This window comes from Schistocerca gregaria, chromosome 3 (genome assembly GCF_023897955.1).
Source record: "Schistocerca gregaria isolate iqSchGreg1 chromosome 3, iqSchGreg1.2, whole genome shotgun sequence".
NCBI classification, from domain to species: Eukaryota; Metazoa; Arthropoda; class Insecta; order Orthoptera; family Acrididae; genus Schistocerca; species Schistocerca gregaria.
Window position 1 is genome coordinate 462,535,434 of NC_064922.1, and position 25,636 is coordinate 462,561,069.

Consider the following 25,636-nt stretch of genomic DNA (forward strand, 5'->3'; position numbering starts at 1 on the left):
TAAATGATGGTGGTGTACTCTTAGGTAAAATATACCTGAGGTAAAATAGTCCCCCATTTAGATTTCCGGGCGGGGACTACCCAGGAGAAACAAAACTGGCGTTCTACGGATCGGAGCGTGGAATGTCAGATCCTTTAATCGGGCAAGTAGGTTAGAAAATTTAAAAAGCGAAATGGATGGGTTAAAATAAGATATAGTGAGAATTAGTGACGTTCGGTGGCAGGAGGAATGGAACTTCTCGTCAGGTGAATAAAAAAATAAAAACTCCGTCCGAACAGGCCCTGGATGGCCCAACGGTACCGACCAGCCGCCGTGTCATCCTCAGCCCACAGGCGTCACTATGGAGGGGCATATGCTTAGCAAATGTGTGAGTTCTTAAGGGACCAAACCACAGAGGTCATCGGTCCCTATGTCTTCAGCATACCGATCCACCGGCCGTAAGTCAGTTTATGAGAACGGAGCCGCTGCTTCTCAATCATGTAGCTCCTCAGTTTGCCTCACAAGGGCAAAGTCCGTCCCGCAGGCCAACAGTGCTCGGCAGACCGGGTGGTCACCCACCCAGTGCTAGCCCAGCCCAGCAGCTCTTAATTTCAGTAATCTGGTGGGAAGCGGTTTTACCACTGCTGCAAGGCCGTTGGTTGTCAGGTGAATACAGGGTTATAAATACAAAATCAAATAGGTGTGGGTTTAATAAAGAGTAAAATGTAGGAATGCGGATAAGCTACTACGAACAGCGTGGTGTACACGTTATTGAAGCCAAGAGAGACACGACACCTTCACCCAGCACAGTAGTACAGGTTTATATGTCAGTTAGCTCCGCAAACGGGAAGAAGTTTGACGAAACGTATTATGAGATAAAATAAATTATTTAGATAGTTCAGGGAGAAGAAAATTTAATAGTCATTGGGGACTGGAATTCGATAGTAGAATATGGACTGGGGGAAAGGAATGATAGAGGAAGCTGACGGGTAGAATTTTGTACACAGCTTAATTTATCATAGCTATCGCTTGGTTTAAGAAGCATGAAAGAAGGTTCTATACGTGGAGGAGACTTGGAGACAACAATGATAAGGCAGAGATTTCGGAGCCATGTTTTAAATGTAAGACATTTCCATGGGCAGATGTGGACGCTGACCACAATTTACTGGTCGTGACCTACAGATTAAAACTGAAGAAACCGTGAAAGTTCAAGATTTTACGGAGATGGGACCAGAGGTTGTACAGAGTTTCAGAGGCAGAGTTAGGGAGCGACTGACAAGAACAGGGGAAAGAAATATAGTAGAAGAAGAAAGGGGAGTACTGAAAGACGAAGTAGTGAAGGCAGCAGAGAATCAAGCAGATAAAACGACGAGGGCTAGTAGAAATCCTTGGGTAATACCAGAGGTATTGAAACGATGAAAGAAGACAAGATAAAAAAAAAAACAGACGAAACAGACGAAAGGGACTACAACGTATAAAAATGAGAGTGACAAGAAGTCCAAAATGGCTAAGCAGGAAGGGCTAGAGGACAAATGTACTTGAGGGCAGTGTTATGGAAATGAAAGATGACGTAGATGAAAATGACAAGGGAGAAGTGAAACTGCGTGAAGAATTTGCAAAGCACTGAAAGACTTGAGTCGAAACAAGGCCCAAAAGCCGCGCGGAGTGGCCGCGTGGTTTGAGGCGCCATGTCACGGATTGCGCGGTCTCTCCCGCCGGAGGTTCGAGTCCTCCCCCTTGCATGGGTGTGTGTGTTGTTCTTAGCATAAGTCAGTTTAAGTTATTTTAAAGTAGTGTATCAGTCTAGGGACCGATGACCTCTGCAGTTTGATCCATTAGGTATTCATACACATTAGAACATTTTGAAGGCCGCAGGAGTAGACAGCACTCCGTTAGAGCTACTGATAGCCTTCGGAGAGCCAGCCCTGACAAAACTTTTCCATCTGATGAGAGGGATGTATGAGACAGGACAAATACCCTCAGACTTCAAGAAGAATACAATAATTCCAATCCCAAACAAAGTAGGTGCTGACAGATGTGAAAATTAGCGAACTATCAGTTTAATAAATCACGGTTGCAAAATATTAACACGAATCAGTTACAGAAGAATGGAAAAACTGGTAGAAAATGATCTCGGGGAATATCAGTTTGGGTTCAGAAGAAATGTAGGAATACATGAGACAATACTGATCCTACGCCTTCTCATAGAAGATAGGTCAAGGAAAGGCAAACATACGTTTATAGCATTTGTAGACTTGTAGAACGCTTTTGACAATGTTGACTGAAATGGTCTCTTTCAAATTCTAAACGCAGCAGTGGTAAAATACAGGGATCGAAAGGTTATTTACAGGTTGAACAAAAACCAGGTTGCAGTTTTAAGAGTCGAGGAACACGAAAAGGAAGCAGTGGTTGAGAAGGGAGTGAGACAGGGTTATAGCCTATCCCCTATGTTACTCAATCTGTACATTTAACAAGCAGTAAAGGAAACCAAAGAAACAGTTGGAGTAGGAATCCAGTGAGAAGAAATATAAACTTTGAGATTTGCTGATGACATTGTAATTCTACCAGAGACACAAAAGGACTTGATAGAGCAGTTGAACGGAATGGACCGTGTCTTGAAAATAGGATATAAGATGAACACCAACAAAAACAAAACGACGATAATGGAATGCTGTCGAATTAAACCAGGTGATGCTGAGGGAATTACATTAGGAAACGAGGTACTTAAAGTAGTAGGCGAGTTTTTCTATTTGGGAAGCAAAATAACTGATAATGGTCGAAGTAGGGAGGATGTAAAGTGTATACTGGCAATGGCAAGGAAAGTGTTTCTGAAGAACAGAAATTTTTTAACGTCGAGTGTAGATTTAAGTGTTAGGAAGTCCTTTCTGAAAGTATTTGGATGGAGTGCAGCCTTGTATGGAAGTGAAACATGGACAATAAACAGTTTAGACAAGAGGAGAACAGAAGCCTTTGAAATGTGGAATACAAAAGAATGGTGAAGACTTTATGGATAGATCACATGACTAATGAGGAAGTACTGAATAGAATTGGATAGAAGAGAAATTTATGGCACAACCTGAGAAGAAGTTGGTAGGACACATTCTGAGGCGTCAAGGGATCATCAGTTTAGTATTGGAGGGAAGCGTGGGGGTTAAAAATCGTAAAGGGAGACCAAGAGTTGAATATAGCAAACAGATTCAGAGGACTGTATGTTGCACTAGTTACTCGACGATGAAGAGATTTGCACAGGATAGAGTATCGTGGAGAGCTGCATCAAATCAGTCTTTGGACTGAGGACCACAACAACATAGCTGTTATTACGGGTACTAAACAAAAGGCCACGCTTACGTACTTCTGCGATGGTACTAATTATTGACTATTTCTTTTTGTCGTTTCCTGTAAAGTTTTACGTTTGACTTTGCCAGTTAATTGTAGCAGTTTTTGTTCTGTATCTATACAGGGTGTTACAAAAAGGTACGGCCAAACTTTCAGGAAACATTCCTCACACACAAATAAAGAAAAGATGTTATGTAGACATGTATCCGGAAACGCTTAATTTCCATGTTAGAGCTCATTTTAGTTTCGTCCACCTACGCTCAATGGAGCACGTTATCATGATTTCGTAAGGGATACTCTACCTGTGTTGCTAGAAAATGTGCCTTTACAAGTACGACACAACATGTGGTTCATGAACGATGGAGCTCCTACACATTTCAGTCGAAGTCTTCGTATGCTTCTCAACAACAGATTCGGTGACCGGTGGATTGGTAGAGGCGGACCAATTTCATGGCCTCCACGCTCTCCTGACCTCAACCCTCTTGACTTTCATTTACGTGGGCATTTGAAAGCTCTTGTCTACGCAACCCCGGTACCAAATGTAGAGAATCTTCATGCTCATATTGTGGACGGCTGTGATACAATACGCCATTCTACAGGGCTGCATCAGCGCATCAGGGATTCCATGCGACAGAGGGTGGATGCATGTATCCTCGCTAACGGAGGACATTTTGAACATTTCCTGTAACCAAGTGTTTGAAGTCACGCTGGTATGTTCTGTTGCTGTGTGTTTCCATTCCATTATTAATGTGATTTGAAGAGAAATAATAAAATGAGCTCTAACATGGAAAGTAAGCGTTTCCGGACACATGTCCACATAACATATTTTCTTTCTTTGTGTGTGAGGAATGTTTCCTGAAAGATTGGCCGTACCTTTTTGTAACACCCTGTATATGCTGTCAAATAATTACGTGAAACGCATAACTACTTTGAATACTGAATGTATGAAGTAGCATTAAGTATATCTCTGCTTCGTTTGGTTTTTCGCAAAAAAAATCTTTGATCCTTATTCTGTGATATGTGTACATACTCATGACGGTTGTTTGTAATCCTATGATCTAATGATTCATACCTTGTTTAACGTTTTTCTGCACAAGTGTAACAGTGTAGACAGGATATACTATTTATAAATGATGTGGCATGAGAGTAACAATGATTTTTTCGTAAGTATCCTTTATATATCACTTATACGCAAATTATTTCTGTCTATTTAGTTGCTTTCTTTGGTCGATACAGATACCGAGATGATGGTACTACATCGCAACAGATAGTAACACAAGAATATTAATACAGTTGTGTGTCACATTTAAAGAAAAATTGTTCCTGAAAATTCATCTACACCCACATCCACACGACTACTTTGCATGTGCCCGGCAGAGGATTCAGTTCATCCTACCACCTTCAATTTGTTTCTCTAGTGTTCCAGTCTCGAATAGCCGGCGGTAAAAATGAATACTTAAATATTTCCTCGCGAGCACTGATTTCTCTTATTTTATTACGATGATCATTTCTCCCTATATGGTGGTAATCAACAAAATATCATCGCATAAGGAAGAGAAAGTTGGTGATTGAAATTTCGTGAAAAGATTTCGCCGCAACGAAAAGGGCCTTCCTTTTATTGATTTTCATCCCAAGTCGCGTATCATATTCGTCACACTATCTCCACTGTTTCGCGATAATACGAAATGAGCTTCCCTTCATCGAACTCTTTGGATGTCCTCCGTTAACGGTATCTGATAAGGATCTCATAACGCGCAGCAGTACTCCATAAAAGGACGGGCAAATGTAGTTCAGGAAGTCTCTGTAGTAGACCTGTTGCATCTTCTAGGTGTTCTGCCAGTAAAACGCAGCCTTTGTTTTGTCTTTCTCACAACATTGTCTATACGAAGGTTCCAATTCGAGTTGTTCGTAATTATAAACTCTAGATATTTATTAGTTGAGTTGGCAGCCTTTTCATTTATATGATTTATCTTGTAGTCAGGTTTATAGGATTCCTTTTCGTGCTCATGTGGATGACCTCAAAACTTTCACTATTTTGAGTCAATTGCAACTTTTCGCACCCTAACTTACATTGTCTGTATCATTTTGCAGTTGGTTGCAATTTTGTGACGTTTTACTTGACGGTAAATGACAGCATCACCTGCAAACAATCTAAGAGGGCTGGTCAGATTGTCTCCTCAATCGTTTGCACAAATCAGGAACAGCAGGGGCCCTATAACAATCCTTCCGCTCTGCTCGAGAACCGTACGCCAGTTACTTTCTGAGGGGAAATCAAGAGCCTGTCGCACAAGTGAGACGATAATCTATGGGCACGCATATTTACTATCGAGTGGCCTCTGACTAGCGACAACTTCTAAGACCCAGCAACAGCCCTCGTACACACAACTGCAGAATACTGTGCTCCTGCCTGAAACAATAGCTGCCATACCAACCTCACCGACACATAGCTAAACCAAGCAATGCTGACCATAACTGGAACTCCAGTGGCTACCATCACTGAGAAATAACGCTCTCCCCGAAGTAGACGGCTGGCAGTTCCCACACCACATTCGGAAAAATTTAATGTCAGCCCTTTCCATTCATTTCACAGCAGATTTCCTTAAACGGCAGCAACTGAGGCTGCCATTCGCCTGTAGCTGACACCAACCATCTCAACAACTTCAACATCAGTAATCACTGGACGTCTTAGACGAAATCAGAATGTCACGAACCCCTAGCTCGTGAGAGATACAACTTTGAAGGAAGTAGCAGGGTTTTTTCTTCCCAGACGACAGCGATGCAACATCAACAGGATTCACACAGACCATGGTACATGCAACAAGAGCCTGATTCAGTGGGAAGCTTCAGAATGCCCCTGATGAGACCGTTGTGGAGCTGAAGACCGAACAGTCACCCGCCTGACCTCGATTTGACCTGACATATTCTTCAGGTGTGCGTTACGAGATGTCCACTACTTTCTATCCACCGAAGCTTTGGATGACTAGCGCACAGGGACCTCCATTTGCAATACAAAAGTGCTGTCGACAAAACAGATGTCTGTTCCTTTAGTTTAAGTTTTCAATAAATATTGCATTTTTAATTTATTTTTCACAGTCAGTGTAGGTTCATTCTAACACATTGTATTACAAAAATACTTTTACAAACTTTTTCCACCAAAACTAGAAAGAAGGGTCATATAAACGTATGTCCGATAATCCATAGTTTTTACGTTGTAAATGCAAGATGAAATTCAACATCTTTCCAGGTACAACCCTACAACTTCACTTATCTATCCACCCATTTGACTCGTTGTACCTTAGATGGCGTTGTGTTGCCAGAGGGAGTTGTTTACATTCATGATTCGTCTGTCTTCAACAACAGGCCCAATGTGTACATTAACTGAAAGTGCTCCACTCAAACATTGCAGGATATTCATTTTGTGAGCAGCTAGACATGATTTTTATTTATGGGCATGCGAATGTAATGGACATGAAGTTGCACGGCTGTATCAGACAGCGTTTCCGACTGAAGACAGCTGCGTCATTTAATATTTGGTGCTGTGCATCATCGTGTTGCTGAAACAGAATCTATATCATCAAAGATATGGATCGAGAAAGAACACGTGTTTCTCGTACGCTTGACCAGGAAAAGCCCATTCTACGGTCTGTCGAAGAAGATACAGGTACCAGCGCAAGAGAAGTGGCCCTGGTATGTGGTAAATATACAGGTTCAGCATGGAGGATAGAGACGAACAAATCATATTTCTTCATTATGTTCAACGTCTGCAGGGCCTTATGCCTGTCGATCACCACATATGGAGACACTTTTGCTAATAGTTTGTTGCACAAATTACCTACCGTTCATTGTCTCTTCAGTTTTGTTACGAGGTATCTTTTGGAAGAAGTGATATAACAAATTTCCACAACCAACACATACGGGCCGATTGCAATCACCGTGCTACAAACATCAACATCAGTTTAAGGTTAATCGAAAAGTGGCAAATCATTCAAATAAGAGGATAATTTGAGGTGGAATATTACAGTAATAGCTTAGAAAAGCAACTTGGACTGCAGTTACTGTATATACTGACTTCCAGCTACATTTAACATGAGGCGAGTCTTCTTTCTCTATGGTTTCCGATAATTTTTGGAGACAGCGCGTGTTGCATTTGGGACATGCAAAGCAGTACACAACGTAAAGAAAAAGTGGGCCCGAGCAACCATCAGGAACTGTGGAATTCGAAGGCTAGGTAACGTGAGGTATTGTCAATGTGGAAGTTGCGCAGCCAGGCGTGTTCATTTACAATACGTCTCGAGCCTAGCGGCTGAGCAGTCCCGAGAGAAAGAAGTTTCATCAGCGGGAAACCGGCACTTTGCCGTGTTCCGAATAGAACCCTCTCTTGCTTTCCAAAAGACACATGGAATGCCACAAAATAAGAGACTAGTCTTGTGCACAGTTTTTCACATTTTAAGACCTATGATGGAGGGTTAGTTGCTTGGCATGAAAACACACAATTATTGAAAATGCTTGTGATTACATAACGACATATCATATGGAGAACGTTTTCGGAAAAGAGGGGTGGAGGGGTGGATCCGAAAGTCGCTGAAGTTTTAACACAATGCGTTTTTCTTGTCAGGATTTTTGTGGAAGAAACAATTATGCCATTGGCAGACTGCGAGTTCATAAATAACAATTGGCCGTCATGTCTTGCTTGGCGCGAAGGAAAGAGCAGGCTGTGCAATTCTAACAGAAAATTAAATAGTTTGGCACGGGTATTGGTACTGAATGCATCCCCGTGTGCTGCGGTCTGCTCCTCGAAAAGCCGACTGGGGAACCAGAGTTCATGTTGGCAGACGCGACCCTCGTCCTGTACTTCAGAGATGACAGCACTGTCCACGTCTCTCGCTGATAATTTATGGGGGCATTATTAGCAGCTTTGGTACCTTAGTACAATCGTTGGTTAGAACGTAATCACATTATTGCAGTTGTCTGTCCAAGGTCCACTAGTGCTTTGGTAGATGCATGCGTTTGCCGGTCTAACAGACAGTCATAGTGTCCACTTACTTAGAAACTGGCATGGCATTTCAGAATGTCAGTTACGTCTGTAGAGAATATTCTCAAATATTTCAATTAACTATGGAAACCAGCAGTTTCACTAGGTGAAAACCATATAGCACAGTTTTGTAATTTTAGCTTAGTATTGTCAGATAGCCACAAACGTTTCATGTTTATGTTTTATTCGAATAAATTAATTTGTTCATTTAAAACATTTTTCTGCTGATATATTCAGTTAATCTCATTTTCAGTGTTATGCAACTCTCCCCTTTAGGATTCACAGCTAAGGCCTTCACATTTAATCGCGTTAGTTAAGCCATTAACACACAGTTATTCACCTTGGGTCTTAAGGGTATGTCTGTCTCCCAATTAAAACAATTTAAACACAAGCGGCGTTTTACGTGTGTGGGCTGGAACTGTAGGTGACTGCCTGGTAGGGCCATACATTCTCCCAGAACGTCTTACAGGTGCCGTGTTCTGGCACTTTATTCAGAACACCCCCCAAGATCAACTAGAAGACGTGTCCCTACGGATAAGAAGAAACATGTGGTTTATTCACACATTTTAGTCTCAGTGTTCAGGATACACTGGCTGGTATTTACCATCACAAATGGATAGGTAGAGGAGGACCGGTTCCGTACCCTGAACGTTCCCCCAACCTCAGTCCATTGGAATATTATCTCTGGCCCACCTTAAACACTTGGTTTATGCAGCAGGCCCCCCGGATGCAGAACTTCTTCATCGAAGTCATGGATATGCACGAAACCGTTCGAAACCATGAGCGAGTATTTGAAAGAGTGTGACAGTCCATGACTCGTAGAGCGTATGAGTGTTTAGAAGCAAGAGGATACTTCGAGCATTTATTATGACTTGTGTGTTGACTAACAATAACTGCTTGGCCAGTGTAGACAGAAAACTGTAGAAAGAAAACTATTTACCTTACCGGTACCCAACTTCATAGGAATTATGTTTAAATTGTGCGCTGCGGGATTAGCGTTGTTAGCGGGTTTAGTGTCATGGCTTGCCGTTAAGCTCAGGCAACTCTATGGCGGCGTAGGGTTGAAAAACAAGCATCAGCGCTCATTAAAAATTTCAGATAGTGAACATGGGTCTGGACAAGGCGAGCAGGGATTTACTCGTAAAGCTGTGTCACGGAAACAACAGCAATAATGCAGCTGCGTTTCGCGAGTATCGACCAATACAAAGAAAATGAGAGGTCCTCTCCCCGCTCCGGTGTTGGAGAACATGATTCGGAAATTCGAATTAACTGACGATTTGGGAATTGCTTCTGGGAGAGGCTGACGGCCAACTGCGCCACAAATTGTCGAAGAAGTTACCGTTGCCGTGGCTGAAAATGATGGACGCAATGTGCTATCTTCAAGCAGTGCACGGGCTGTCACGATAGCTAGATATTCCATGGTCCAAACTTCGAAACGATCTGCGAAAAATTGTGAAATGATATCTTTAGTGCGATTCCACACTATCATGGAGGCAGACTGTCGTCAAATTGGACAACGTTTGTAACCTAGAACGTAAATACATTATGCAATTAACAAATGTTACCCTCTTACGTGGACATCAAAATGTGTTTTTCTTTTTCAATGGTCTCTTCGTCATTTCGCTTCCCCATGTCCTTACAAATGTTTTCACAAAGTTTCATTGTCCTACTGTCACTCGTTTTTCATGGGGTCCCTCTCAAGTAGAGAAAGTTTTTAATTACGAGGGGCGTTCAGCAAATACTGCAACACACGTTTTTCTGAAAGTAGGTTGGCTTCATTGAAGATTCCGACTCATCACATTAGTTCCGACATATTTTCCTACAAAACCCTGCTTTCCAAAAAAACCTCCATTCAAAGTGACAGCATTACGCTACCGTGCTTGGAGCGTCTGTATGCCCTAGCCTGGTATTACTTTGGTGGTCGAGAACGGAGGCAACGTGTTGATACTTCAATGGAAGAGAGAAGGTGCGAGATCCGGTCTGTAAAGCGGATGAGTAACAACAGTCCACTCAAGTTTTGTGAGCAGATTTATGTGAAGCCTTGCGTTACCATGGTTCAAATGGTTCATATGACTCTGAGCACTATCGGACATAACATCTATGCTCATCAGTCCCCTAGAACTTAGAACTACTTAAACCTAACTACCCTAAGGACAGCACACAACACCCAGTCATCACGTGCGTTATCATGAAGAAGAAGTTCGTTAGCATTTTGGATACGGATACGCCAAGCTCGTTTCTTCAATTTCCTGACGGTAGCACAACACCAGAATTGATCGCTACATCATGAAGCTGGACATCAAACAGAACACCGTCGCTATGCTTTTACCGGCTGAGGTTGCAGCTTTGAATTTTTTCTTCAGAGGAGAGAGAGTCTGGCGCCGCGCCATTGCCGTTTTGTTTCGCCTGTGACGACATTCGACAAAAAACTTTCCCGATCAGCCTCTTACCTTGCAAGCAGTTCTGCGCAGATGGTCCTTCGTTCCTGTTTATGGTCTTCTGCTAGGCAGCGAGGAACCCAGTGGGCACACCCCAGCTACTCGGCAAGTGTGTCAGCACTACCGACAGAGACGTCCAGTTGAGCAGCAACGTGTTGACTACGATCCGTCGATCACTTCGAATGAGAGTGCGCGCACGTGCCAACATTGCAAGAATCACAGCTGCGTGCCACCGGCCTGCACGCGGGAGATCGGACATATTTGCACCACCTTGCTTCGATGACGACAGACGCTTCTCCCAAAGATTCAAAGTGCTTTTGTTCACTGCCAGGTCTCCATAAACATTCAGTAAGCGCCTATCAACATTTTCGATTGGTTTTCCGATCTCTGCTTGGAAAGCGCCTCCTTCACAGACCCCAATTTGAAGGCTACGTGTATCACTGCCAGGTATCTAAACTTTAAGAAATTATAGGGGCTGAAGAGGAAATATTCCAAGGTATCCCAAAATAAATTGCCCATTTTTTAACCAAAACTGTTGCAAAAAATGTGTTGTAGTACTTACAGAACTCCCCTCCTACAAACACCCTTTATGTTCACAAGAACTTTTCTTCTGGTTCTGTGTAGGGAACCTATCCCGAAAATTTGTGAAAGTACCGGGTGATCAAAAAGTCAGTATAAATTTGAAAACTTAATAAACCACGGAATAATGTCAATAGAGAGGTAAAAATTGACAGACATGCTTGGAATGACATGGAGTTTTATTAGAAGCAAAATGCAGGATAGCGCTCCACCCCACCCTCCACCCTAGACCCGTGAAAGATCTCTTGCGCGGGTAGTTTGGTGATGATCGTGTGCTCAGCCGCCACTTTCGTCGTGCTTGGCCTCCCAGGTCCCCAGACCTCAGTCCGTGCGATTATTGGCTTTGAGGTTACCTGAAGTCGCAAGTGTATCGTGATCGACCGACATCTCTAGGGATGCTGAAAGGCAACATCCGACGCCAATGCCTCACCATAACTCCGGACATGCTTTACAGTGCTGTTCACAACATTATTCCTCGACTACAGCTCTTTTTGAGGAATGATGGTGGACATATTGAGCATTTCCTGTAAAGAACATCATTTTCGCTTTGTCATATTTTTTTATGCTAATTATTGCTATTCTGATCAGATGAAGCGCCATCTGTCGGACATTTTTGAACGTTTGTATTTTTTTTATTGTACCTCTCTATCTACATTATTCCGTGATTTATTCAGTTTTCAGATTTATACTGACTTTTTGATCACCCGTATGTTTGAAACACGCTTTATATAGCAGCAAAGCTCGCTGAATTCAGAGAGTCATCGACTCTGGCTTCTCTTTGTAAGCCTCGACTGCGTGGCCAACTCAACCCAGTGATTTCTGCCGTGTTGTCCCCTTGCCACACTTGACGGCAGGGTAAGGTTCCGCCGGCAAGTGGCGGGGCGTCTGTCAGGCCACGTGCGCGTCCGTGCTCCGCGCCGCGCCGCCCACCATCGATCGCGTGGACGACACAGGCAGGCAGGCCGGCGAGGCGAGGCCGTGGCGGCGACAGCGCGCCAGTGCGAGCCCGGCCGGCGAGCAGCGCGCCACCGCCCACACCGTGCCGCCGCCGCCGCCGCCGCCGCCGCCGCCGCCGCCGCTGCAGTCTGCGCCGCCCCGCCCACCGCCCGGCGACAGCTTTCGCTGACCTGCCCGCATCGCTCACGCAGCCTGGCAGTCGATACGCCGTAGACGGCCGGTGCCTCCGCGAGAGACGAGGAACGCCGGCAAGGCGAGGCTCCGCCGCCCGCGGGCCAACAAGTGTTCGCGCAGCCACTTGTTGCCGCCCCCGCCACAACTCTGCCCGCGCCCGCTTCAGCGGAGTCGTGCCGCAGCAGCGTGGACTCGCACGGTGGGAAGTTGTCACTGCACCTGCCGCGCAGACTAGCCCAGCTGCGGCATCCTCAACATCTCGAGACTCTGGCATCGAATTCATTAACTCCCTGATTTCACTTTTAGTACTGCCTATTCTAAACTCCTTACCTCCTAGTGATTTGTAAAGGTGTTCTCAATATTACCGACGTAGTATTCAGTTCCCTGCGTACAATTAAATTTCTCTTCAGACGCCCAGTTTCACTGGTCAGACTCCCTGCAGTCTCCAGTACTGAAATATTACCTGAGAAGGATTAATTGTCTACTGGACAGCAACGGCTCCAAAGAAGCTGTGTCTAGACAAACTTCTACTATCCATTACAATGGAAGTGATCAATGTGTGCTACTGTCATTGCAGTAGAGAGGATAGAAGGGAGGCTTAGGCCAGTGACCTTCATCCGGTCACAGGTTTTGGACTGATCTACTCCGGAAACGGAACTTGGCCACTATAGCAGCAGGGTAGTTCGGAAGCGAGCAGCCTGGGTCGCATGCTCGGCCGGGTGTCGTGGCGCTGGGTGTTGGTGGGCGCGGCAGCGGGCGCCGCCCTTGCGTTCGCGCTGCTGGTGGCAGCCCCCGGCTGGCTGTCGCCCGCGCCGCCCCCGGCCGCCTCAGCCGCCCCCCGGACCTGTCGCGCGCCCTCGCTGCGCGGCATCGCCGCCGCCGCCGCCGCCGCCTCCGCCTCCGGCTCGGCCACCTGCCGCGCTCAGCCCCCGGCGCCGCCGCCCGCACAGCCGACGCCCCCGCCCCAGGCGCCCCCTGGTGCCGCCGCTCTGGGACACATCGTCATCGCTGTGCTGCTCGTCGTCTCGGCAGCCGGAGCGCTCCTCGAGGTCTTCCGTGACAGGATCAAGGACAAGGTATGTGATGATCTCTATTGTGCAGAAAAATTATCGAACTTTGGCTTCGGATAGGCGTTATGCTGAGATAGTATCGAATTTCGACTTCGGGCAGACGGGGATTGTTTTTAAGGCTAGTTAGAATGTCAGCGTATTAAATTTTGTTACTTAGTCATTTCCTCCTGCTGTACCTGAAAACGGCCCGAAAGGCCGAAATTGGACAATCGTGCAAGATGTATCAAAGAGAATAGCTGTCAACAACAGCCGAGGCGGAATCTTTTAAAAATCTCTTGTTACTTGGCTTTCCTGTGTTACAGAAACCTCTGTAGCAAAGGACATGGAACTTTTACAGGGCATTACATGTTACGTTCTTAGTGTACCGAACTAAAATAATTACATTTCAGTAGCTGGTCGATAATTCTTCTAAACTAAACAGGTAAAATTTTGTATATATTCGTATACTTTCTTCAATATGATTTTTGTTCTACTTAACATTATGTTTTTACACTACTGGTCATTAAAATTGCTACACCAAGAAGAAATGCAGATGATAAACCGGTATTCACTGGACAAATATATTATACTACAACGCACATGTTATTACATTTTCACGCAATTTGGGTGCATAGATTCTGAGAAATCACTACCCAGAACAAAACACCGCTGGCCGTAATAACGGCCTTGATACGCCTGAGCATTGGCGTGTACAGGTACAGCTGCCCATGCAGCTTGATACCACAGTTCATCAAGAGTACTGACTGGCGTATTGTGACGAGCCAGTTCCTCGGCCACCATTGACCAGACGTTTTTAATTGGTGAGGGATCTGGAGAATGTGCTGGCCGAGGCAGCAGTCGAACATTTTCTGTATCCAGAAAGGCCCATACAGCACCTGCAATATGCATTGTCCTGCTGAAATGTAGGGTTTCGCAGGGATCGAATGAAGAGTAGAACCACGGGTCGTAACACATCTGAAATGGAACGTCCACTGTTCAAAGTGCCGTCAATGTGAACAAGAGATGACCAGGACGTGTAACCAATGGCACCCCATACCATCACGCCGGGTGATACGTCAGCATGGCGATGACGAATGTAGAGTTCCAACGTGAGTTCACCGCGATGTCGCCAAATACGGATGCGACCATCATGATACTGTAAACAGAACCTCGATTCACCCGAAAAAATGACTTTTTGCCATTCGTGCAACCAGGTTCGTCGTTGAGTACACCATCGCAGGCGCTCCTGTCTGTGATGCAGCGTCAAGGGTAACCGCAGCCATGGTCTCCGAGCTGATAGTCCATGCTGCTGCAAATGTCGTCGAACTGTTCGTGCAGATGGTTGATGTCTGGCAAACGTCCCCATCGGTTGACTCAGTGATCGAGACGCAGGTGCACGATCCGTTACAGCCATGCGGATAAGATGCCTGTCATCTCGACTGCTAGTGATATGCGGTCGTTGGGATCCAGCACGGCGTTCCGTATTACACTCCTGAACCTAACGATTCCATATTCTGCTAACAGTCATTGGATCTCCACCAACGCGAGCAGCAATTTTGCGATACGATATACCGCAATCGCGATAGGCTACAATCCGACCTTTATCAAAGTCGGAAAAGTGATGGTACGCATTCCTCCTCCTTACACGAGGCAGCACAACAACGTTTCACCAGGCAACAGCGGTCAACTGCTGTTTGTGTATGAGAAATCGGTTGGAAACTTTCGTCATGTCAGCACGTTGTAGGTGCCGCCACCGGCGCCAACCTTGTGTGAATGCTCTGAAAAGCTAATCATTTACATATCACAGCATCTTCTTCCTGTCGGTTAAATTTCGTGTCTGTAGCACGTCATCTTCGTGGTGTAGCAATTTTAATGGCCAGTAGTGTATTTTATGTCCCTAGACTCTAGTGACGTGAAATTCCTTTGACATTCGAAAATGCATTAATTCACTGAATAACATAGATAGAGAGATAAAACTTGACACAAATGCCTGAAAAGACATGGGGTTTCATTGAAAGCAAAAACGAGGGCTAAAACCGGCCAACAGAAGTGATGAACAGCAACACATCAGTGACGCACGTGAGAATTGTGTATAAAATGAACTGTCAGGGAGTCAGACGCGCCAGCAATCACGGCTTGTTGACTTTACGAGAAAAGGCACTGTTAGTGAAACTTTACTATGAGAACGAAGAATCTGCTGCTGCTTTAAAATCATATTGTCATAAGAAGGATGGCTGAAGGTCCCACGACAGGTGTCGCTGTGAAGAAAATGATTACGAAGTTCGAAGCCACGGGTTGTTTATACGATTGGTCCCGTAATGGGTGACCAGGTACAAATGCTACTGCTACTCTGAAAGTCCAGGAAGAAATGGAGACTTCAGCAGCTTCATCCCCGCACGGAGCAGTCAGTGCTCACGAATTCACACGTCGAACCGGCTTTCCATGCTTTGCTGTTTGTAGAGCACTTATGCGTCCCCTACAGTGCTATCCCTACGTAATACAGCACCATCATGAACTGTTAACCAGCAAGATTGTGACGTGGAGAGAATGTGCAGTGTGGGCAATTCGGAAAATGGTGGAAGATGACTGTTTGTTTGCTAAATTGTTGTGGACGGATGAAGACCCATTACACTCCAAGTGTCTGTCATCACCCGCAACTGCAGAAGTTGGGCTACCGAAAATCTTTGAACTGTGTTATAAATACCATTGCGTGACGATAAAGTCACTGAGTCGTGTGGATTTACTCTGTCAGTAGTAAATGGACCCTTTTCCTTCGAGGAAATGAGTGGTGCTGCTCTTCAAAAGGTCAGCGTGACGGGTGCGAGGTACGCCGATACGTTACATAATCGCGTCATCCCTATTGTGGCTGATGAACACGTGCTGGTAGGTACAACTTTTGTGCACGACTGCGCTCCACCCCATACTGCTACACGTGTGAAAGATCTCTTGCGCACATCGTTCTCTGAGGATCGTTTGCTTAGCAACCAGTTCCAACATGCTTGGTTTCCCAGGTCCCCAAAAGTCGGTCCGTGTGATTATTGGTTGTGGGGTCTACCACGATCTTCCGACGTCATTAGGGATGCTCAAAGGCTACATCCGACGGCAGTTTCTCACCATAGCTACTGATATGCTGTCCATTGCTGTTCACAATATTGTCTCTAACTACAGGTATTGTTAATGACTGACAACCGACATGCTGAACATTTGTTATACAGAACACTATCTTTGCTAAATTATCATGTTATGATGTTGTGGTAATTATTCCTGTTGTGTAATATGAAACGTCAACTGTTGATCATTTGTCCACTTTTTTGGTTTCAATAAAACCCCATGTCATTTCAATCACGTGTGTCAATTTGTACCTTTCTATCTGCTTTATTCCGCGAAGTGTTGAATTTTCGAATGTTAGAGGACTTTTTGTCATTGTAAATTTTCAGAACCAAAGATCAAAATGGATGTTGCTTATGTTATGTAAGTTTTATTTTTACTCACTCAGTAGCACCCTGTAACATACAGTGTGTCATTCTCTTGATCGTTTTCCAAGAATCCCATTCTTTTCTTCCTTCTGGTCGCCTTAGAGGCCGTTTCTGTTGCGTCTTGTGATTTGACGCTGCGAATATTGTCCATCCGTTGAAGTTCTTGCTGCACTTTATTCCAGGATTAATTCCTAAACTCTGTAGTACAATGTTGCTATCTATCAAAGCAATAACAGCGTAACAGACACCACATTTTAGAGTATTCCTCCCAACAAAGAAATTTTTTGTTATGCGAGTTCAGATGAAATTGTTGCAAGACTCATTTGGATTCTGAGTCTGCACACATAGACCCAACAACAAGTCTGGACGTACCAGGTTCCTGTAAATGGGCTCTGTGATTACCATTACTCCTGGAATGGAATGTTTATAGTTGTATAAAGTGTGCATCTTGCACCACAGGCCTGTTGATATGTTGATTTGTCACCTATTGTCTGTGTGTGGAAGAAAGTAGCCCGCACTCCCTGCCTCATTACGAACAGGCAGCGCTACTCCTAGTGCCATCCCATAGTACTGTTGTAATTCAACAATTTTGTCTGTCACCCTACCCCTTATGGTTTTCCCATCAGAAACTTTGTCTCTCAAACATATTTTCAACTTGCTCATCCTGGTGCCCATCCTCTTATGGACGAGATCCACACATACCAGTTTTGTTGATAACCTTTTTCACGCAATTAATTTGTCCGGCCAGCCGGTGTGGCCGAGCGGTTCTAGGATCTTCAGTCTGGAACGGCGCGATCGCTACAGTCGCAGGCTCGAATCCTGTTTCTAAGTTCAGGGGACTGATGACCTCAGATGTTAAGTCCCATAGTGCTCGGAGCCATTTGAATCTTTTAGATATAAATTGTGACAATTCTATTCCTGATGGAATCTTTATAGATAGTTGTTCTGTGATCTTAGGCAGAGGAAAACTGGACAACCTTGGCACTTTGGTTTTCTTCGTGCAGCATGTGTCCTTTGACCTCATGCTAATTTTGAACTCTGTCGCTTACGGCAACTGGTCTATGATATTTGAGCCTGATTGTGAGGGTAATAGTCTTCACATTTTAGGAACTGAGTCTTCATCCTCTTCCTCAGAATGTTCCTCCTCTTGGGCACTTAACAAATGCTCTGCAATTCTGAGTTTGAAATCAAGATTCTACGGGATACTCTTCTTTGGCTGATCATTCTTAAATCGGTCAGTCCGAATATTTGAAAATCCCAGATCTTTGAAGTGAACAATAGATTTTAGAGTTCATATTCTAGTCTGGTGCAGTTCCGTAAAAACTCATTAGCCTGTAAGTTAGGTCTATGCTACCCACATTAGTATTGTAGCAGCCGATTACTGCTGATGGGAAACCTGAATGTATCTCCCATCTTTCTTCGATCATGTTTTAAATTGATTCATAAGTTGGTTCCCAATCTTGTTCGTTGCACTCATAACTGGCATTTGGTCATATCATTTTAGAATAGAAATTCGTTTGCCTTTTCTCGATATCTAGTCAATAGGTTCACATGGTTCAAATGGCTCTGAGCACTATGGGACTTAACTTCTGAGGTCATCAGTCCCCTAGAGCTTAGAACTACGTAAACCTAACTAACCTAAGGACATCACATACATCCATGCGCGAGCAGGATTCGAACCTGCGATCGTAGCGGTCGCTCGGTTCCAGACTGTAGCGCCTAGAACCGCTCGGCTACCCCGGCCGGCAACAGCTGAGTGTCATGGAAACCTCCCACGCCGAGTCTGTGGGCAAAATTTACGCTACCACTACGAGACAAGATCTCTTAGCTTCACTAAGGAGCAACAGAAGAAGCTTCTTGCCATTCTTCAAGAGTTCTCTGAATGCTTAAATCCACAGGCGAAGATCAAATTAGACAAATCGACGGTGAAGCACCGGATTAGTACTGGAGACCATCAACCAATAAGCCAGAGAGCATACCGTGTGTCAACAACGGAACGTCGAATAATTCGCGACGAGGTAGAGAAAATGATGAAAAATGACATCATTCAGTCTTCGCAGAGCCCATGGTCATCACCAGTGGTTCTCGTCAGGAAGAAGGGTGGCAGTTGGCGCTTTTGTGTTGACTACAGGGAAACTTAATAAGATAACTAAAATGGATGTTTACCCTCATCCACGAATTGACCATACACTGGATTGTCTGAAGGGGGCTAAGTTTTTCTCCATCATGGACATGTTGATGAGGCTGATCATGAGAAAACTGCATTCATCACCTCTGAGGGCCTGTATGAGTTTAAGGTAATGCCGTTTGGTTTGTGTAATGCACCAGCAACTTTTGAACGGGTGATGGATAATCTTCTAAGTCACCTGAGGTGGACGATGTGTCTTTGTTATTTAGATGACATTGTAGTGTTCTCAGAGACATTTGATGAACACATTAAAGGACTGAGGGCCGTTCTTAAGTTTCTTCAGCAAGGTGTCTCTTTGGAGCAAAAGAAATGAAAATACTTGGACACCTTGTATCAAACGAAGGTTTGCGACCAGACCCAGAAAAGATGAGATCTATAATGGAATCTTCTTTTCCTAAAAGTATTAGAGATATGAGAAGCTTCCTCAGATTATGTTCTTATTACCGCCGTTTTATCAAAGACTTTTGTATCACAGTCAGGCCACTCCAAGAGTTGTTGAAAGCCGATGCTAAATTTATCTGGGTGGTGCTCAACAAGATTCTTTCGATGTTCTGCGAAAAGCTCTAACGATTGACCCTGTACTTGGTCTGTATGATGAGAGAGCACCTACAGAACTACACACAGATGCCAGCGGGTTCGAGATCGGTGCTGTTCTGGTGCAAATTTCGGATGGAAAAGAGAAGGTTATAGCCTATTCTTCCAGGACACTTACAAAAGCTGAGAGAAGCTACTCAACTGCAGAAAGAGAATGCCTTTCTGTGATCTGGGCCATATGCATATTTCGACAGTATCTCTATGAAAGGCCAAATTACAGTTGTTACAGTCCATCATTCACTTTGTTGGTTGACATGTCTTAAGGATCCAACAGGACGACTCGCCAGTTGGGCACTACGTCTTCAAGAGTATGACATTACCGTAGTGTAAAAAGTGGAAGGAAACACCAAGATGCCTACTGTCTCTCAAGAAACCCTGTGCAAGACCATCAAGACTTTGATGAAGATAGTGACTGTCTCGTTGCACTCCAGGATCTCTCTGGTGAGCAGAAGAAGGACGCCAAGATATCTCAAATTATGCTTGCGTTAAATCGGTCAGAGGATGTGAAAGGACAGTTTAAGGTAGTTAATGGATTACTTTGCAAGAAAAACTTTGATCCGTTTAGAAATATGTGGCTACCAGTGATTCCTAAACACATGCGCTTAGGCGTTCTACAGAAATTCCACGACAAATCTGAGGCCGGACATTTAGGATTTATTAAGACATACGATAGGATCCGCAAGAGATTTTTCTGGCCAGGTTTATTTAGGAGTGTCCGTCACTATGTGTCGCACGTCGAGAGTACCTGAGGAGAAAGGCAGTTCCTCAGAAACCATCTGGCCGAACCATAGCAATTCCATTGGCCGAAACGCCTTTCTAGCGTGTTGGGATTGACCTCCTCGGACGATTTCCAACGTCTGCCAGTGGCAATAGATGGATTATTGTTTGCACTGATTATCTGACACGCTATGCCATTACTAAAGCCGTGAAAACAGCCTAAGCATTCGAGGTAGCCAAATTCATTGTATTACAACACGGCGCCCCAAGGTCGTTAATTACGGATGGAGGGAAAGTTTTTCAATCGAATCTTGTGACAGAGATAAACCGTCGGAGAACATTACTCATCACATGATGACTGCCTACCATCAGCAAACTAACGGGCTTACTGAACGCCTTAATGAGACCTTGGCTGGCTTGCTATCAATGTTAGTCAATGTTGAGCAGAGCAACTGCGACGAGGTGCTACCTTTCGTGACGTTTACCTACAACACCGTCAAACAAGACACCGTAGGATTACGCCATTTTTCCTGGTGCGTGGGCGTGAAGCAACTACGACGATGGGCCCTGTGTTTGCGTTGCATCCTGATGACGCGGACGACAACCACATCTACCAGGTGTTATCCAGAGACAAAGCAGCACGGCAGTTAGCTCGACTCCACACGCTGCAGGCTCAAGAAAACGATCGCTGAAGATATGATGCGAGCCACCGCCGTGTTGTCTACCAGCCTGGTGACCTCGTCTGGATCTTCACTCCTGTTCGGAAGGGTGGTCTCTCTGAGAAGCTTCTCAGGCGCTACTTTGGACCTTATAAATTTGTAACACAGTTGTCTGATGTTACTTATGAAGTTGAATATTTCGACCCCTATAGAAGACGACGAAAGATCAGTGATACCGTCTACGTCCTTCGAATGAAGTCCTATAAGGATCCTGCAACCCAGTATAAATTCGGAGCTACAGCAACAGGTAAAAAGCGGAAAGGTGATGAAGAGAGTAGCGACAAAGGAAGTTCTAAGAAAATCACCGCCAGGGCGAACGTCAGTCATCGGGAGTCGGAGTATGCAGGACCGATGACTCGTTGCCGGACTAGGACGACGTAACACCGAGACGCTGTTCTCTTAAGGAGGGAGCAATGTCGCACAAAAAGATGAGCAGCACCGTCACTGTGGTGTAGTGGTTATGATACTAGACTGTTAGATGGAGGCTCGTGAGTTTAAAACTAATCTGAAACCGCAAAATTTTAATTTCTATATTCGGTTCGAGGACATTCTATAAGTATCCACAAATATCAAGAATCATTGTACTCGAATGCTCTGTAACTGTATAGACAGGGTGTTTCACTAACTGTGTCTGCCTCTGTTATTTACGAAGTAATAGGCAACGGAAATATTTATTGCGGTAGGTCACCATAAGAAACGTTACACTGTCTGCGGAGCTTTGAACATAGTTTATTGTGTTATTATCCAAAGAGTTACAGCAAAAAGATACAATTTTTTAAATGGAACGATAGTTGTTTCTATCATGCACTGGAATCAGTAACACCAGCTGTGTATACATCAATTTAAATTACATTCCTATCACTTTTGGTGTGGGAGATACAACCCTTCAAAATTTCAGGAGCAGATACCATACACTGTACATAATACATGGCGATGTGGTCGGTGATGGATGTTCTGGCGGTGGGAAGTTGATTTAAATGAGATGTTCAAATGTGTGTCCATGTTCCTGAACGCACAATGTAATGAGTCTTCTAAGGGATCTGCGGACGAGATGTAATATCGCCGGTGTCGCAGAGCAACATGTGTCCTCGATGCGCCGTTTTAGATCATCTGGGGATGTGGGCTCAGTGACATTAACACGATCCTCTAGATATCACCACAAAAAGAAATTTAATGCTGTTAAATTGGGCAACCTTGCGGGCCATGAATGAGGACCATGGCGCTCCAACCACCTTCCTGCAAACCTGTTGTTTAATTCTTCCACAACAGCACGCTCAGAATGGGCTGGGTGACCATCGTGTTGCATCCACATAATGACTCTCGTGTGTAGACACACATGTTTAAGGAGACCACCCAACTGTCAACTGTAAGCGCGCGATGTAACTCACCTGTCAGTGTACCAGGGAGGTAGTGGACCGGTGATTTCATCCCCAAGTATCCCACACCACATATTAATGGGCCATCTACGTTGACGGTCGACAGGTCGTACCCACCCAGGATTGTCTGCGACCCAGTAGTGCACGTTATGGCGACTCACTGCACCATAATTTGTGAACGTGGACTCATCTTGTAAGGATTCCAGGGTGAAATTATGCATGGCCCGCCCACAGAACGTAACTCTCGCACGTAAATCGTTCCCATGCAGCTCCTGGGTCCGTGAAAGGCGGTACAGGTGGAACCTGTGGCCATTTGCATGTTTCACAGATGTGAGACTGACACCAGCGACTGCAGCAATGGCTCGTTAACTGACATGAGGATCGTGGTGCACTGCAGCTAAAGTAACACCTCCGTCTCCTCACTTCTTGTAGTTCTTCGTCTGTTACTGCGGCGCATTACCAAGCTGCCTGTTTCCGGAAGTCGTTGTTCGGCACGTAAGAACGTAATGGCTGCCGGAGCTCTTCGCCTAGGATATCTCACGCCGTACGCCACGGCTGCTTCAGTGGCATCTTGTCGGCACTCGCCGACCATCAGCAACATGTCAACGTACTCGTTGTTCGTGTATGCCATCTCCTTCCGATGTCAGTAACTGTGGTATATTGTGCCTCGTTTGTTTGTGTGGCTCGAACCCTCGGGTATACGGCCGTATGCGGCGACAGTCGGCAGTGTAACAGCGCATCAATGAAGATTCTCGCTCCGTGACACCGGCGACTTGACAACTGGTGTTACTGATTCCAGTGCATTATAGAAACAACTATTGTTCCATTTAAAAAAATTGTATCTTTTTGCTGTAATTCTTTGGATAATAACACAATAAACTATGTACATAGCTCCGCAGGCAGTGTAACATTTCTCATGGTGACCTACCGCAATAAATATTTCCGTCGCCTATTACTTCTTAATTCACAGAGGCAAACACATTAGTGAAACACCATGTATACCGTATGTGTTCTGGCCGGAGGCAGTTCGCTCCGAGTTCTTGTATGTGCAAGAGCTGAATAAACCTTCGTTAAGTGAAGTTAGTGTTCGTCATTCATCTAATTACACCTTCTTCTACGTGACAATATTAATGAAAATGTAGCAGTCGCTAGGTTTCTATTTATTGTTACTTCTCACGAGCATAACGCCATTGAGTGACGGCAACTGCCTGTTCGTACCCAGACGTGAGAGAACCTCCACCATCAGCAGCGACTATTTCACTGCCATTTCCCTTAGAAGCAAAGTCTTGAGCGACCTAGGAACCAGGTGTCTCTGATGAAACCTAAACGCGGAGTGCGTCGCACCAAGAGGACGTCTCCTATAGTGTCTTGAAAAGTGTCTACATGCGTGGCTCATGTTCTTCGTCACACACACACACACACACACACACACACAGACACACACACACACAATTGTCAAGAAAGCTCGTGTCTGAAAACACTCCATCCTTATGTTTAAGTGCGTTTTGTTACTCTCCTATGTACAGGCCCTGTGCTCCGTACGAATGCTCATTTGTCACCTGTCTCACAAAGGTTTTGGTTATTTTGTAAATATCACTTTTGCTGCAGTCCACCAAGATGGATCCACATCTGGTCGGTCACCTCCTGGATGCTCAAGGGAGCTTGGGAGCCTACAGGCACCAGGCTCCAGGTTGCTGTGGGCCTGCCATTAACTTACACATTCCACCCTCTCCCTTCATTTCCTCATAAATGTTGCACCGTCTTTTCACTCCAAATACAATGCAAATGCACGAATCATACCTCCTAATTTATGTACGAGGGTGGTTTCATATGTCTCTTTCTCTCTCTCTCTCTCTCTCTCTCTCTCTCTCTCTCTCTCTGAGCCTTAGAAGCCTTAGAAGCACCGAGTAATGCTATCAAAGTAAAGGCTTATTGATTTACCGTATCAAAGTTTCCAAACACTGGTGACGAATATGACAGCGGCTTCATGGCGTAATTTCGTTGTATCGCGTTACGTACAACCTGTAACTGATAGTTGTAATAGCAACATCTTGTTTATGATATCGTTTGTTTTATCGCGACAGTTTTATTAATGTGGACATGCTCCTTGATAACCGTCACATCTAGGTTAGAAATTGTTTCCTGGACTACAGCAACCTACTCGCTAAAGCAACTTTTACTGTAATATTCCAGTTTTCCTGTTCATTACGAAACTTGCCAAAGAATGGATTGGCTCCTTTCGAGTACAGATTGAAATAATTCTACTCGTCTTGACTTTATTTATTCGTTTATCTCACAGCCTGGTGTAGATCTTTCTAGTTAATCCTGATTTTAGTGACTCGCATGTCAGATGTTTTAAGGAAAACTTTTCAGGTTAAGAGTAACTGGCGGTCACGAATTAATGAATTTTGTCGAATTTGTGATTCTTGAGTTTCTCCCGGCGTATTTGATAATAAAAATGCCCGTTGGACACTATAGACCGGCAGTACACCCGTGGATATTTTGTTTGTCGAATTTGTTTTATTTATGGTGGTGAATGAAAATAGAGTGATTGAAACTCACTGATAACACAAAGCCTACTAACCTCGCTGGCTCCCCAAGTTCACGCAAATAGCAAACATTTCGTATACATTCTCTCACTTTCATATAGGATAACACTAGGGGCAAAAAGATGGAGTAAGACATCTTACCCAGAGGAAGGAAGGGCAACGACAGGAAGCACACCTAGTCACCCAGTATCACTGACATTGCCTAATCCAGAATAGCAGACCGACCCCATGAAGATACGTAACAGAAGAAGCAGATACCACTGAACACAATCACTAAACTATTAAGTAAAATTCTTCTAGAAACAATGATTTTAAGTGTGGATTTCGTATCTTTCCGACGTGCGCATGGTAAATACGGAAACGTGGATGACGACAACGTTATTACCAAATACGCACAAACAGGACCAACATGCTGTTGTTCTTTTCTTCGTTGCCGATGAACGAAGACGGGTGCACTGGTAGACATCCATCGT

At 44.6% G+C, this 25,636-nt stretch overlaps 1 protein-coding gene across 1 annotated transcript in view; it reads left to right on the plus strand.

Moving 5' to 3' along the window:
* The first annotated feature begins 12,466 nt into the window (after positions 1 to 12,466).
* Positions 12,467 to 25,636, plus strand: part of LOC126353898 (translation initiation factor IF-2-like) — a 278,434-nt gene continuing 265,264 nt past the window's right edge. Inside the window, exon 1 of the mRNA XM_050003122.1 lies at positions 12,467 to 13,571. Coding sequence (XP_049859079.1) covers positions 13,203 to 13,571 — 369 coding nt within the window. The 5' untranslated portion in view covers positions 12,467 to 13,202. The remainder of the gene's footprint in view (positions 13,572 to 25,636) is intronic.